Source organism: Octopus bimaculoides, chromosome 3 (genome assembly GCF_001194135.2).
Source record: "Octopus bimaculoides isolate UCB-OBI-ISO-001 chromosome 3, ASM119413v2, whole genome shotgun sequence".
NCBI classification, from domain to species: domain Eukaryota; kingdom Metazoa; phylum Mollusca; class Cephalopoda; order Octopoda; family Octopodidae; genus Octopus; species Octopus bimaculoides.
The window spans coordinates 157,426,530-157,441,102 of record NC_068983.1 but is presented as its reverse complement, the minus strand read 5'-3'; the positions used below and the strand labels follow the sequence as shown (position 1 = coordinate 157,441,102).

Sequence of the window (14,573 nt, the reverse complement as noted above, 5' to 3'; positions counted from 1 at the left end):
AGGGACATGAAAAGAAAGTACATCCTGTGTGTTTTTGTCTGGTTCAAGTGTTAAGCAAATCTCCAACCATTAACATACTTTATATTTTGAAAAAAAAAAAAAAGCAATTTTCAAAAGATGAAATGAGCCTTTTACATATACAAAGCAAGCAAAAGAAAACATTCCATATAATATAAATAATGAATTCAGGAGAGGATAAGGTAATTATCAAGACAATTTGATATTCAAAATAACATAGGAAGATATATTTATGGGTATTTTTAACTTAATTACTCTAAATCTCACTCTGAAAAGACAAAAAAAAAAAAAGAAAAAAAAAGGAAAATGCAGTTTCTACCTGACACATCCTAGTTGCAGGTACAGTTGAAAATGTACGCAGCAAATTAGCAGCAATACCAGGAGGAGGTTCAAAAACAAACACTCGACCAGCACGAAGCAAATTGGTTGGAAGCTGTGAAAGTAAAATGAAAGTAAAATCAATTAAATGAAATAATCCTTCAAAATATACATTTTTTTTTTTTAAATGACACCAGCTACACATAGATTTCATGGTAAAAGGTGAGTCTTCAGAGAAAAATGTAAAATTGCAGATGTGATTGGAAATTAAATTCAAGTTGGTCAAATTCTTATTAACTAGGCAAACAGAGGAAAATATATTTGAGCTTATATTTAAAATATGTGAATTATCTTAAATAACTGACTTAAAAAAAAAAAAGAAAGAGATTTAATTTTTACCATGTATTTTGTTGAATCTACTTTTTAACAAGTACATTGTAACTTGTTTCTACTTACAACAATGTATAATACATTTTTGTTATATAATAATCCCCATTATGTTTTCACTTGTATTTTGATTTTGTAAATTGCTCAACTAGAGATATGATCATAAACAATACAGAAATTTAGCTCATGTAATTATATGCTTCTGAATCCATCATTTAAGTCTAAACTTTACTGTACTTGCTGAAAGTAAATATAAAAGTTGTACATTTACTAGTGTTGAAAAATAATTAAATTCTTTATAATTTTAATTATTTAAAGACATCATCCAGATAAATTAAAAGATTTCTATGAAATTATTGCCAAATAAAACTGATTTATGTCAAGTTATCAAAGAGCAGCCTAGATAAACTAATAATCCAAGTGCAAATATAATCAAATAAAAATAAAAACAAATTCATTACTTTAGGATTAATTTCCATTGTAAGAAATAGTCGGAAATTAGTATGAGGAGTTAAATTGTGCAATTTCTTCTCTAGCTGAACAAGCCATTGTGGTGCCAAATGTACATTCTTTAGCATTACCCATCGTCCAGATTTACTAGCCGAATTAATTGCTTTGTCAGCCTGAGTAAAGCCTTCAGCAGAACCTACAAAATAAATTAATATTATGAGAGGGGAGAAGGAAGAGAGAAGAAAGGAGAGTAGCAAGTAGATAATACAGACCTTTGCAAAAACCATATTTACAAGCGAAGACAACAAAATCATCACCCGACATGTTTCTATATCCCACAGTAACGAGAACACTCTAGTCTTACATGGTACAAGGCAGCCTCATTAGTGCTGGTGCCACATTAAATGCATTCATAACACTCTTAAAAGGTAGTTAACAAATAAGTAGAGGCAATGTTGGGTCAAAAAAATAGTCTTGTTGGAGACATGACAAGCCTCTAGTGCTGGTGCAATGATAAAATACACTCAGTACACACTGTGAAGTGATAGCAAGAGCATCCAGCTATAGAAATCAAGCCTAAATGAAACATTCAAGCAAGATGCAGTCCTCCAACCCACATAAGGTAGTAATTCTGAACAAGAACTGACTTGGACTATGACAACCTGTCAAACCAATGTCCACATGAAACTTTTTTTTTTTTTGTGACAAAAACATTTTTCTTTTTTTATGGTAGGATAAAGAAAAAAGTATCATTTACCGATAGCAATTGAAGTTATCTGCTTATTGAGTTCAGCTGCCAAATCATCAACTCGTCCACTGGCATCAAATCCAGCCATTGAACACATTAGTACTGGTGTACTCGATTTAACCTTGAAAATAGAAAGAAATTTTCAAAATCTCTTGTGCATCAGTGCGAAAGCAATCATAACATTTAAATAACAGTTGTAAATTTGCATTACAAAAGCTTTAACTATAAAAGGAAAGTTATTAACACACTAAGTGTTCAAATGACAGCAGTGAAGAAGAAAAATTTGTGATAGAATAATGACAAAAAATATATTTGCATAATGATAAAAATGTTACCAGACCTCATTTTCAACAACTTCAGACAGGTTGAGTTCTTTTTCTGCAGTATGAGCAAATGTTTCACCAAGAATTTTCTCTACAAACATTCGTACATTTGACACAAGACGATCTGGTCTAAATGCTCGGATCATCAACAAAGAAAACACTACTTTCCCAGTGTCAGCTACAATGAACAAAATATTCTTAGATAAATACAATTAAAAAAAAAATTTTTTTTTTTTACCATAATAATTACTTTTTAACTCAGATAGAAGGTTACCCCAGCATTTAACTAATAGTTATTTTACTGAGTGAAAGAATGGAAGACATAGCTACCCTCAGTGAAACTTGAATTCAGAACTTAAGTCACTGCCACACTGAATTTTGGTGTAGTGATGTGATTCATTAACAATATAACCATATTAAGTATTATAATGCTTGCATTGAAATCCTTGAATGGGTTAAAAAAAATCTCTCTTCTTTCCAACATTGATCTTCATTGGGGGTTTCACTTAAGAGTTCCTACCATGATTGGCAGAGTAGAAGGATTTAGGGATGTTAACAGATTAATTTTAAAGTACTGCCAATATATTAAAATTCCACAGGCCTCCATTCAAAATCATGATCATTTACAAGATACCACCACCACCCCTCCTGGGGGCCATCTCCTCCAATGGTGTTTTCTAACTTTAGCCTAAGTGTCATAACTATACGCTGCACAAATCCTCTCATCCAAATTTAAAAGCTCTCACATGAAAACCTATCCAACAAACCATCCAACTATTTTTTTTTTTGTTATATAAGAGTGTTATTAGTGAAAAATGAAGAGTCTGAGAAAACCGTTTGTAAACATTCTTCTGAATCCTCTTCTTTGAATAATTAGTTCTTCTCAATTCTTTTATCCTTTCTCACAACTAACCTAAATGTTTAGCAAGCAACACTAAATAAAATCTCTTTCCAACAGTAAGTGCAAGATCAAGATAAAGCTGCTAAGTATGTCTTTCAAATACTCGATAAATAGGTTTCCAATACCTTAAATTTCCCTCTATATCTCATTATCATCATCATTGTTTAATGTCTGCTTTCTATGCAGGCATGGTTTCACTGAGGACTGGCAAGCCAGGAGGCCGCACCAAGCTCCAATCTGATCTGGCAGCTAAATGCCAACCACTCAGAGTGTAGTGGGTGCTTTTTATGAGTGTCAGTCAGGTGGCACTGGCATCGGCCACAACCATGATTTCACTTGACTCAACAGGTCTTCTCAAGCACAGCATATTGCCCGACGATTGGTAAATTAAAAAGCATTGCTCCAGTAGACATTGTGGATAAAATACAATCTATTAAAGTTTCATGAACTTATTAATATACTCATAAAATAGACACTTGATAAAATTCTGTACATTAACTGGATCTGTTACTATATAACAAATACAGAAACCAACATTTTTGAAGATTATGAAAAAATAAGTAAAAGCAGAAAATCAAGCAAAAGATAATTACTGAGTGGTTTTTCTTCATTCCATATTGTAGGAACATTTGTTTCTGGAGTAGGATTATGCAGCCATTCTAAGAAATCCTGTGAATAATAAAAATTAAATGAAAGGAAAATAAGGTTAATATACATAATAAAAAAACTTGTTACAAAATTAATGCAGAACATTGTTGAAATGGATATTATTTGGATTTGAACTAGTAAACCATATTTTACTAACTTTAAGAAATACACTTAAACAACATTTAGAAGGAGCCATGCATGTACCTGAATATACAGAATCATCTAAATCCTTCATAAAATAAACGAAAAATCTACATATCAATAAATACTCACGTTCTTTTGAACTTTTGACTTGATGTCTTTGAATGCTTCCAACTTTGATAGACTCATCATATTTATGACCTGAGAAAATGAATTAAAACTTCATGAGAATACTAAAGAAGGTGAAAAATATCGTTTGTTAATTTAACATTTTAAAATTAAATTTTAAAAAAGGTTAAAAGAACAAAATATCTGCTGACTTGCAAGAATTATAGTGTAAAGAAACAAAAATTAAGTTTACTTATCAAACTCAAACTTTAAAAGTTTAAAGTTATTTTTCTTCCCTATTAGCTTAGAAGCAGAAAAGTGTTCTGATAGGTGGAAAAGTTCATGGAAGTCTGCTAGCAATCAAAAGGATTCTCTCTCAGTGAAGGGCAGACAGTAGAGAACTAGCTAGGGTTGCAAGGGATTTTCTTATACTTCTTTTTAGAAGAAAGTCCAAAACAAGGAGAGAAGTTACTTAGTGTAAGGGGCTACGAAGAGGGAGAAATTGAGATGAAAAGAATGAATTTACTTTAAAACTTGAAAGAGTTCAGGTCATAAGGAGGAGGAAAACAATGAGACAGACAAGAATTCCAAAGTCTGACAGTTTGAGGAAACAAGCAATGGTTGTAGAAAGTTTTCTTTATTTATGGAAGCACAACAGCATTTGGATGAAGGGACAAAGTCATCTGGAACTAGGACAGTTCATCAAAGCACTTCCTGTGGCAATATCAATAGAAAAAAAGACAGACTGATGACGTCACACTGATGTAACAAGGGTTGCTGAGTTGAAGCAAGAGAGAGACCAATCAAATTAAAGACTTGCTTCTGAACCTGGTCAAGGAGATCCAAGTGACATGACAGCACACTTGCCCAAATATGAGAAATGAAGCAAGCATGCTCTTCTTGGACGTATAATGTTAGTATGCATGAACAAGAGAATACAAATGAGCTTTTTATAATTTGAAAAATACATTATACCTGTTGTGGAGATAGTCCTTTGATGCTTTCTGGTGACTGGCTGGTGAGAATTCCTTCCTCTCCCCTCATAAAATAGTTGAATTCATGATCATAACTTGGTTCACTGCACAAATAGCAAATGTAAATATTTTAAAATTTGCAATTGTTATATAAAAATATCAAATAAGGAATATTTCAAACATAATCAGTAAAATAAATTTAGTTTTCTTTATCCTGTGTTCTTCATGATAAAATGGAGTTCTCTATTTTCATGTAATGTTTTTCAATTAATAAATACCCTTGTACACATATTAAGAAAATGATACCAACTACAAAGAGATCTTAATCTATCATGGCAACCTCTTGCATACCATGAAAAACACTCAGTACACACTGTAAAGTGGTTAAAATTCAGAAGCCATGCCAAAGTAGACACTGGAGCACAATGCAGTCTTCGGACCTGTTGAATCTTGTCAAACCACCCAACCTATGTCAGCTAGGAAGATGGGTGTTAAATAATGATGTATACCTCCTTGAAAAGGTGCATTCCAATTTTAGAAAATATGCTAGCATGGAAAGCAGATGTTAAACGATGATGATGTATATTGGTAACTGTTAGCTCTGTTCAGTTCCATTCTTCACACAGGTATAATATGCAGCAAAGAAAAGTAGATACAAGAACTACAGGAGTTCTTTGTGATATGATGTTTCACTTAGTAATAATATTGACTGTAGGTTAACTTATTTGTCAGCACTATATTTTTCATCATAGACATCATTCAAGGTCATTTAAGATTATACATTGTTCCTTAGCAATGATGCAATATTCTATCATTTACTGGTCCACTTTAATTCAATAGTGCACATTGAAATTGTTCATTCATTTATTTGATTATATTCAAAATCAGGCAATGTGTGTATGCATTCATTTGATAGCGATGGGTTTATTATTTGCATATAACTTGTTTTTATTTGCTGTAGCATTACTTCATTTGGTTCATAACTACATTGTTCTCAGAATCTAAATAAGTGGAATGTTCAACTTCTTTTTTCAGATTGTTAGCTTTGAAAGACTGTGCTCAAATGCAAACTGAAGATGACAGAATAAAGTTGTTAGGCACCTTGTCAGCTCTGATACAACAGAACTAAAATAATTTACCAGCTGTGGACATTCTTTTCAGTCAGTGCCTCTACAGCTATATTATTCAATACATTCTTTTCTTTTCAAAACCATGCAATTTGAGAAAAATTTGGCTGCTATTTCTAGCAAGTTGGATAGCTGTCTAGGGGCTCCCTTGTTGGTTTGCTTTACCATGCGCTAGTTTGCTATAGACAGGACGAAAAATAAATGTGAAAATCATTCTATTACTATGTAGATTAGATGATGTCACAAAGTTAGAACACTTATTTAGATCATGTAAACAAAGGCAAATTAGATGACAAAATTAGTGGTTAATATCTAAGGAATTATCCATACTTTGCCAATCCTTGAAGATGGATCCTGCATAACTGTATAGCAAATGTAATACGATCTTCATGGAGCATACCTCTCCCAACTCTGCTATAAGTTTCCTACAACAACAAAATAAGTAATAATGTACTCAATTTTTAAAAACAATACTGTCTTCTTAATATTTCAAACAAAATTTTGAAATTTCAACAAGCACCTCCCCAACTTAACTCTTGCACTCAAGCAAACATATTAGTCTCTGCTCTAACATAATTTAAGCAGACCCACCCTTCATGTGCCAACATTGTTAGATCTGAAAAGAATGTTGTTGGTGCTAGCTTGACAGAGAAGTGGTATTCAAACTCGGCAGTATATGCTTTGTGTGTGCACTCCTGTTAATACAGTTGGTTTATGATTAAATGTGATATGCTGTGTTTTCTATCATCAATGTGTAGCAGAGTAGACAGGGTTTATTCACCAAATCAGTGATATACAAGATTCTGTCTTGCAGTCCTCTCCAACCTGTATCAGTTTTAATTTAGACTGATTATCAACTAAAGAGTCATTTTCCATACAGGTATGAAAGCAACAGCTTTTGATTGGTAACAGAAGTGGAGGAAGAAGGGGGAAGTTAGCAAGGAAATTAAATCCTTTTCCATTTATTTGCTTAGAAGATTTAGATAAATATGACTCAATACAATGCTGTTTACTTCACATTTTTTTAACATTAGTAACAAAACAATGTTTCTTATTTCTTTATTGCCCACAAGGGGCTAAACATAGAGGGGACAAAAAAGGACAGACAAAGGGATTAAGTTGATTACATCAATCCCAGTGCATAACTGGTACTTAGTTTATCGACCCAAAAAGGATGAAAGGCAAAGTCGACCTTGGTGGAATTTGAACTCAGAACATAAAGAAAGACGAAATACTGCTAAGCATATCACCTGGCGTGCTGACGTTTCTGCCAGCTATCAACTATTTTCTACAAGGTACAAACATTTGAAATAGATTAATCCATTAGTTTTTAAATAATTGTTACACAAACATTTAAAATAAAACACTTGGTGGTTTTATAACCTAAAATAAACCAATATTCTAGAAATGCTTGAAAGGTTCACTTACTTGGAAAAGATCAGCTGTTGTAATTGCTAATCGTGAACCATACTCTTTCACTCCAGTAAGATGAGAATTGTTGTAAAGAACAGAATGGAAAATATCTAAAAAGAACTGCAATGAGTATTGGTACAGGAAGTGGACCTAGAATAAAAGAAAAAAAGAAAAAAACCAGTGTTTTATATATATATGTGTGTGTGTGTGTGTGTGTGTGTGTGTGTGTGTGTGTGTACATATATTTTTTGTATATACACGTGTTTATTGACTTTTCTCAAGTTTCCTGAACTTTACATGTGAATCCTACTAAGTTGGCAGTCTTCAAATTTTACTTCTGGATGTCCCTTGCAATCAGTCATCATTTAACTTCCGCCTTCCATGCTAGCATGGGTTGGACAATTTGACTGAGGACTGACGAACCAGGCTCCAATCTGATCTGGCAGAGTTTCTACAGCTGGGTGCCCTTCCTAATGCCAACCACTTCGAGAGTGTAGTGGGTGCTTTTACGTGTCACCGCCACGAGGGCCAGTCAGGCGGTACTGGTAACGACCTCATTCGAATGTTTTTTCAAGTGCCAGTAAGGCAATGCTGGTAGAATAGTTTATTTCACCAATGTGGTTCAATGAAATGACTGAAGTCAATTATTGATTCCTATAATCTGTTCATCAATATGTTTCCACTTTTACAAAAACAGAAACAACATTTCTGTTGACCTTCCTAAAGCCAGCCACTTTACAATATACACTGAGTGCTTTTTCATGGCATCAGCAGTAGAGAGGGAGGCAGTTTTATGCTAAGAGTGTGTGAGAAGGGGTCAGAACTGAACAGGTTTCTTGCTGTAGTGGAGCAACATGGCTACTCACATTATAAAGAAAGGGTGAAAGTGGTTGGGGCGTTAAGTTGTTGGCATCAGAAGAGAGTATCCAGCAAAGGAAGCCATACCATAGCAGACATTGGGAGTGGCCAAGGTGTCAGGGTGGACGCTCAAGACAAGATGTGGATAGAAATGAGTGAGAACAAGATAACATGTATGGGTAGATTGAGGTTGTAAGAGAGAGTGAGAGATGGATGAGAGAGAGAGTGAGAGATGGATGAGAGAGAGAGTGAAGATAATAACATACTGATATGTAGACTTATTTAGACTATCCAAGCATTATATGAAGCAAACATTGAACATATGACAGTACTGTGGGATCACATACAAAAAGGGGCAGCTAAATCTGCTTACCTGCTGCAGAGCTTCCAAAGTAAAATAGATGCTGCTGCAAGACTGAGCAAGGGGTATGTATTGTTGAGATACTGTTTCCACTTCTGCCATAACATGATCTGTTTCTTCCACTTTACGCGCAACTTCTGCTGCTTCAGTTTTCAAGGTTTCCAGATGTGATATAATACTAATAATAAATGAAATTGTTGTTTAGAAACTATTACTAATTTAAAAGATTTGGGAAAAACAATCTGATAAAGGTTATAAGTTTTTATGAGTATTTATGTGAAATGAGACAATATAGTACTTACTCTTCATTCTTTACTATTTATAAAAAGTTCTGAGGTTGTCATTAGTACAACCAGTTAACTACACAGTCCTATTTCTAGAATGAAGTCAACTGATAACACTAATCATAACTTCAATATATTTTATGTTATCTTAAATTTGAAATTTTGTTGCACATGTACTAAATAATAACATTAACTACCTAAGTAAAACCTAACAAATCTTTCAACTTTACATCTAAATGCTGTAAACATGATTTAACTATCTCATTAAAAAGTCATCTTCAAGGTTTATAATGCAAACTGAATATTCATCTTAACTCTAAAACTATCTAACACTGTATTCTGACTTGTTCGAAACCAAAATTAATTTCAAATTCATGTTAACAGTGGTAAAGAATTAGACAAAGATTTTTAAATAGATATTCAAAATGTTTAAGCTCTCATAATAATAATGTGGATTGAATTAAAATTCTATTTAAGTTAAAGCAGTGAACACAAGCAAATAATTTTTTAATGGCAAAGTTCAACATGACAATATGCTCTATACTAATTGAATATTTAAGTAATTCTCCATTCTATTCTGTTAATTCAGTAAACAAACTATTTTCCAAACCTGCTTCTTTTAATGCTACATAATGGAAGAGCCAAGTGCAAAAAAAGAAAAAAGCTAGGGAGTCAAGTATAAACTTGAGAATCAGGTTTAGGGTCTGACCAGCCTTTTATTGATTAAAAAAAAGACAACAACATAAAAGCATTCTAAACATTCCCATACATGTTGCCACACAGAAAGTATATAAAGCATCAAAAAGAAATTCAATTTGTAATATTTTTTTAAATAAATTTAATTTACCTATCATCATCAAGAATTTTTCCTTTGGTATCATTGAGAGCTTGCAACAATGATTTTTCCAGTTGGCGCAAACGTAGCTGGAATTCACCTATTTACAAACATGAAAACGTAATTTCAAACCATAACATTTAGAAATGAAAAATGATTTATAATTATGTAGAAGACTAACCCTTTTTCATTTAATTAGACTTATACAAAAATTATTGCACATTAGTCATTTGCTTTACATCCATTTTCCATGCTAGATGAATATAAAATTGAGCATTGTTTTACAGCCAGATGCCCTTCTAGTCACTAACCCTTACCAGCTTTTCAAGTAAGTGATATCTTATTCCACATGTCTTCAAAGGCACAAAGCCAGCAAATGGCTTACTGACTGGGAAAATGACAGCAACATCACCATCCTTAGCTGAGTGATTTTCAGAGAAGTACACTTGTAAACACACATATGCACAACATGGGCTTTTGTGAGATTCTATGAACCAATCCACCCACAAGGATTTGATCAGCATAGATCTGTAGTTAAAGTCAGTTGACCAGGGTGACACACAATATGACTGAACCCAAAACCATGTGAGTGGGAAATGACCCTCTTAACCACGCAGTTATGTTTGTATCTATTAGTGCACAATAAAACTTAGAAGTTTGAAAATTCTATGGAAGAATGAGAAGTTATTGAATGAAATTAAATTAATCCAATTAAGTTGATTACATAGTATTCAGACATTTTAAAGCATCCAAAGTCAGCAAATTTTATCTCTAAAAGGAATAAACCTACTAGAATAGTAAAAATTAAAACATCTGATATATTTAAAACTGTAGTAGTTAAACATAATTATATAAACAAATTTATGATGAATATACTGTGAAAATTCTCATCAAAATATATCAAGTAAATAAGCTACATAACAGAGCCTTATGACTGCAAGAGATACAGAATAATTATGAATTTCGAGTATTATATAATAAACTCAACAACTCATAAATATGAACATGAAATAGTAATATGTTTGTAACTTTGCTACACTAAAAATATCTAGAACTATATGAATTATAATAACAAATTGACCATATTACCTTGGAGTTTGAGTAAATCTGATCGTTTCTCATCAACATCAGGTCTCTCAGCCTTCAACACCTAGAAAAGTAATTAAATTCTTTCAATAAAAAAGTATTAAATTATATAAAAATATGGTATGTAGTTCTTGTGACTGAACCAGTTTACAATAGGTTATTGCAATTCTAATATCTAGACTTAATATATTTCAGATAAAAATGTTTACTCAGTTAAATAATAAAGCTGAGCCAATATTTTAAATGAAAACAAATAGTTCTCTAGAAAGCATTCAGTACTTAAATGCATTTTACACTATTAACTAGGATATCAATACTTGAAAGAAGTCACACTGATAAGTAAAAGAAAGTGTGAGCATATTTCAATTGTGTTTCGTTTTCCATGTAACTGATACAGCAAAACTGCAACAGAATTGTTAAGGTGGTTAGAAAGGAGTTTGGATTGGTATAATGTATATTTTATACATATTTAGTTATACATATGTATATTGGATATATATTTTATGTATATTCAGTTAGATTCTTAGTATAATTATATTAACCAACTCTACCATACAGAATCCTTACTCAGAAATCTGGTGAGCAACAAGTATTGATGGAGGCTATATGAAAAAGTGCAGAAAATGACTAAATTAGGATTGGTAAGGTACCCTCCTTAGAAGAAGAGACACCTCATTGCAAAACCAATTCAGATGTTCCGAAAATGAAGTACTAGCTGATGACAAAAAGTTAAATGGTTATAAATGTTTCCAACAAAGCATTATGAACTTAGAAAAATGGCATCTGGGAATAATAAGATCATACAATCGTAAGTGTACTGAAATATTATTTCGATAAATTATAGATATGTGAATAGCTAAATTTCTACATAAAATATATTAATCCAATATAAAGGCATTTATTTAAAAAACAAAATACCCGATATGAAAGAAAAATATGATCAGTTGATGGATGCAGAAAAGATGACAAGGCTGTGTACTAAATGTTTTTGAAAGCATGATGTCATCTTTAAAGAGATGAGCCCTAACAAATGAGATGACATAGGATTGACAGGAATGACAAAAGGTTTCAAGTCACACCATACCATCTCATATTAGAATGGAAAGAAAATTGTTAAGATATTTTTATAAATATAATTACTTGATTCAAACATTGACTCTGGAGACTGCCCCGTGTTACAGTAAAATTGACAAAGGTCACCCTGGAGCAGATATCAGGAGGGAATTCAACCTATAAAATACACAAAAATAAAATGTTAAACATCAATTTTATTCATGGGAATGTTTATTTCAACAAATTTATATGAACTTATTTTACATTATGATCTTAAGAAAGAAAAAATATATTTGCAAATATTATTATTAGGTTTAATTAACAAGTAAATTATATACAGGAATCTTCCACATAATGAAATTGTAAAGTATAACCACTAATTTCAGGACACAGTTTATAATTCTCCCCTTGTGGAAACTCAGGTAAATTTTTCTCAATTTCAATAACTGAATCAACATATATTTTTCCAAACCACACCAGCAAGTATCCATTCCTTTCTCTGCCCTGCCTTGTTTGTGCATGCTTTGTTTTTACATTAATCTCAACATACTTGTCAGTACCTACTAATTCCCTCTTCAGCATTGTCTTGTTCGTGTGTGCACCAATTCAACTGGCCTGGGTCTTGCTACTAACTTTAATCAATCAGAATTTCCAACTTCTGCTAAAATTGTAGAGTATGTGAAAGGTTTGCAACAGGAAGATGGCAGCTTTATTGGAGACAAATGGGGTGAGTAGTTCAATGTTTCTGGATAGTGCCCCTGGACTGGCTCTTGTGCAGGTGGCACGTAAAATACACCATTTTGAGCGTGGCCGTTGCCAGTATCGCCTGACTGGCCTTCGTGCCGGTGACACGTAAAAGCACCTACTACACTCTCAGAGTGGTTGGCGTTAGGAAGGGCATCCAGCTGTAGAAACTCTGCCAAATCAGATTGGAGCCTGGTGTAGCCTTCGGGTTCCACCAATCCTCAGTCAAATCGTCCAACCCATGCTATTTATATGATTTATATTTATATGATTTATATTTTTACATCCGTAATAAAAAGACAACCTCTTTTTGCCAGTGTTGAACATCACTACTTTCCTCAAATTGCTTTACTATTTTATGCGGATTTCTTGCCTACCACTACTATTACTGGATTTAACAACTAACAGGTAAGATATAATACATTACTTCATTCTTATTTGATAAGAATGGAGAGAGAAAGAGACTATCAAGTAGAAATGAAAGCAATAATATGAAAAGAAATTGCAAGATGATTACAGTGGATGTTAAACTTGATGTTTTACCAAACTTTAATGGAGGAGAAAAACTCAGCAATACTACAAAAACATTAAAGATTGCAACATTTATAGCAGGAACGATACAAAGATAAGGTCAATGCTCAAGTAGCTAATCTATTAAATGCTTGGGCACTATTTTTTCATTGATGCTTAAAATATAACGGGTCGTCAGGATGTGGATTTATGATCAGAATGAAGATAAAGTGCCAATAAATGTGAGGGTCATTCATGCAATAGCTACAACTTTGACAATTTGCTGAAAGTGGAAGGTACAACTACTGATGAAACACCTCTTGTAGTAAGGGTTGGTTTAAAAGGTTTAAGTACCACCTTGAATTGCATAATATTAAAATAGTCAATGAATTTCTAGAGATACTGCTACTATTATTGCTGAAGGAAGATATAGAACAAGTTAAAGAAGAATATGAAAGTTCTTACGTTAGGATCTCGTGTAGACAAAAAGATGGTAAATGCAGGAGATAAATCAATATCTTGATCACCCAAAGTAATTAATACTCTGCCACCAGTTCTGCGTAATTCTCGATTCAGCACAGGATTTAATATAGGATCATAACTTTCAACATCCTAAAATAAGAAAAAGGAACATAAATAAAAAAAATTTGAAAAATGTCTTGTGGAGTGATGTAAATTTAATATTTTTAAAGAAAGACACGGTTACATACCTGAACCAATAAGGGGTTGCCGAATCTAAGAGCACTTTCAAGGTTTTTACGGAATGCATCATCCAAAAAGCTAAAATATGAAACAAAGATTGAAAGCAACATAACATTTATGTATAAAGATCTAAAACTATAATAAAGTGATTACAACTAAATTTTCCCCACTCAATATTCAAATATCAATAAATTTTATTTAATAAGGTTTGACTAAGAATATTGTCCTTTCATAGGGGTATAGCAGCTGGAAGGATGGGTGTTAGGAAGATGAGAGGTGGGAAGGCTTGATGGGGACAGATCAGGTGCAGGGCCCAGTGAGTATACAGACTTAATGCTTCTGGGACCTCGCTTTTGTCAAGACAAATGGGTCTTCTTGAGCACAGTAAAGCACCAGTCACTTCAGTCCTTTGTCAACTCCTCCAAGAGGCTCAACACCTAGCAATCAGCCTTTGCTGCTTTATCTCATGTCTTCCTGGGTCACCCTCTTGAACAAGTTCCATCCATACTTAGTAATCAGTACTTCATTATACAGCTGTTCTCATTCATACACATCACATAGTCAAACCAGCAGTCTTCTCTCCT

The 14,573-nt window shown here is 32.9% G+C and overlaps 1 protein-coding gene across 1 annotated transcript in view; it reads right to left on the bottom strand.

Annotated features, from left to right (window-relative positions):
• LOC106883942 (cytoplasmic dynein 1 heavy chain 1) overlaps positions 1–14,573 on the bottom strand; it is a 106,810-nt gene that overhangs the window by 11,772 nt on the left and 80,465 nt on the right. Inside the window, exons 67-81 of the mRNA XM_014935093.2 lie at positions 13,998–14,067; positions 13,753–13,899; positions 12,121–12,210; positions 10,984–11,044; positions 9,907–9,994; positions 8,788–8,953; positions 7,572–7,706; positions 6,474–6,568; positions 5,018–5,120; positions 4,067–4,135; positions 3,739–3,814; positions 2,262–2,422; positions 1,931–2,042; positions 1,185–1,369; positions 338–451 (exon numbers count right to left, since the gene is read on the bottom strand). Of these exons, the coding sequence (XP_014790579.2) occupies positions 338–451; positions 1,185–1,369; positions 1,931–2,042; positions 2,262–2,422; positions 3,739–3,814; positions 4,067–4,135; positions 5,018–5,120; positions 6,474–6,568; positions 7,572–7,706; positions 8,788–8,953; positions 9,907–9,994; positions 10,984–11,044; positions 12,121–12,210; positions 13,753–13,899; positions 13,998–14,067 (1,672 nt within the window). The remainder of the gene's footprint in view (positions 1–337; positions 452–1,184; positions 1,370–1,930; positions 2,043–2,261; positions 2,423–3,738; positions 3,815–4,066; positions 4,136–5,017; positions 5,121–6,473; positions 6,569–7,571; positions 7,707–8,787; positions 8,954–9,906; positions 9,995–10,983; positions 11,045–12,120; positions 12,211–13,752; positions 13,900–13,997; positions 14,068–14,573) is intronic.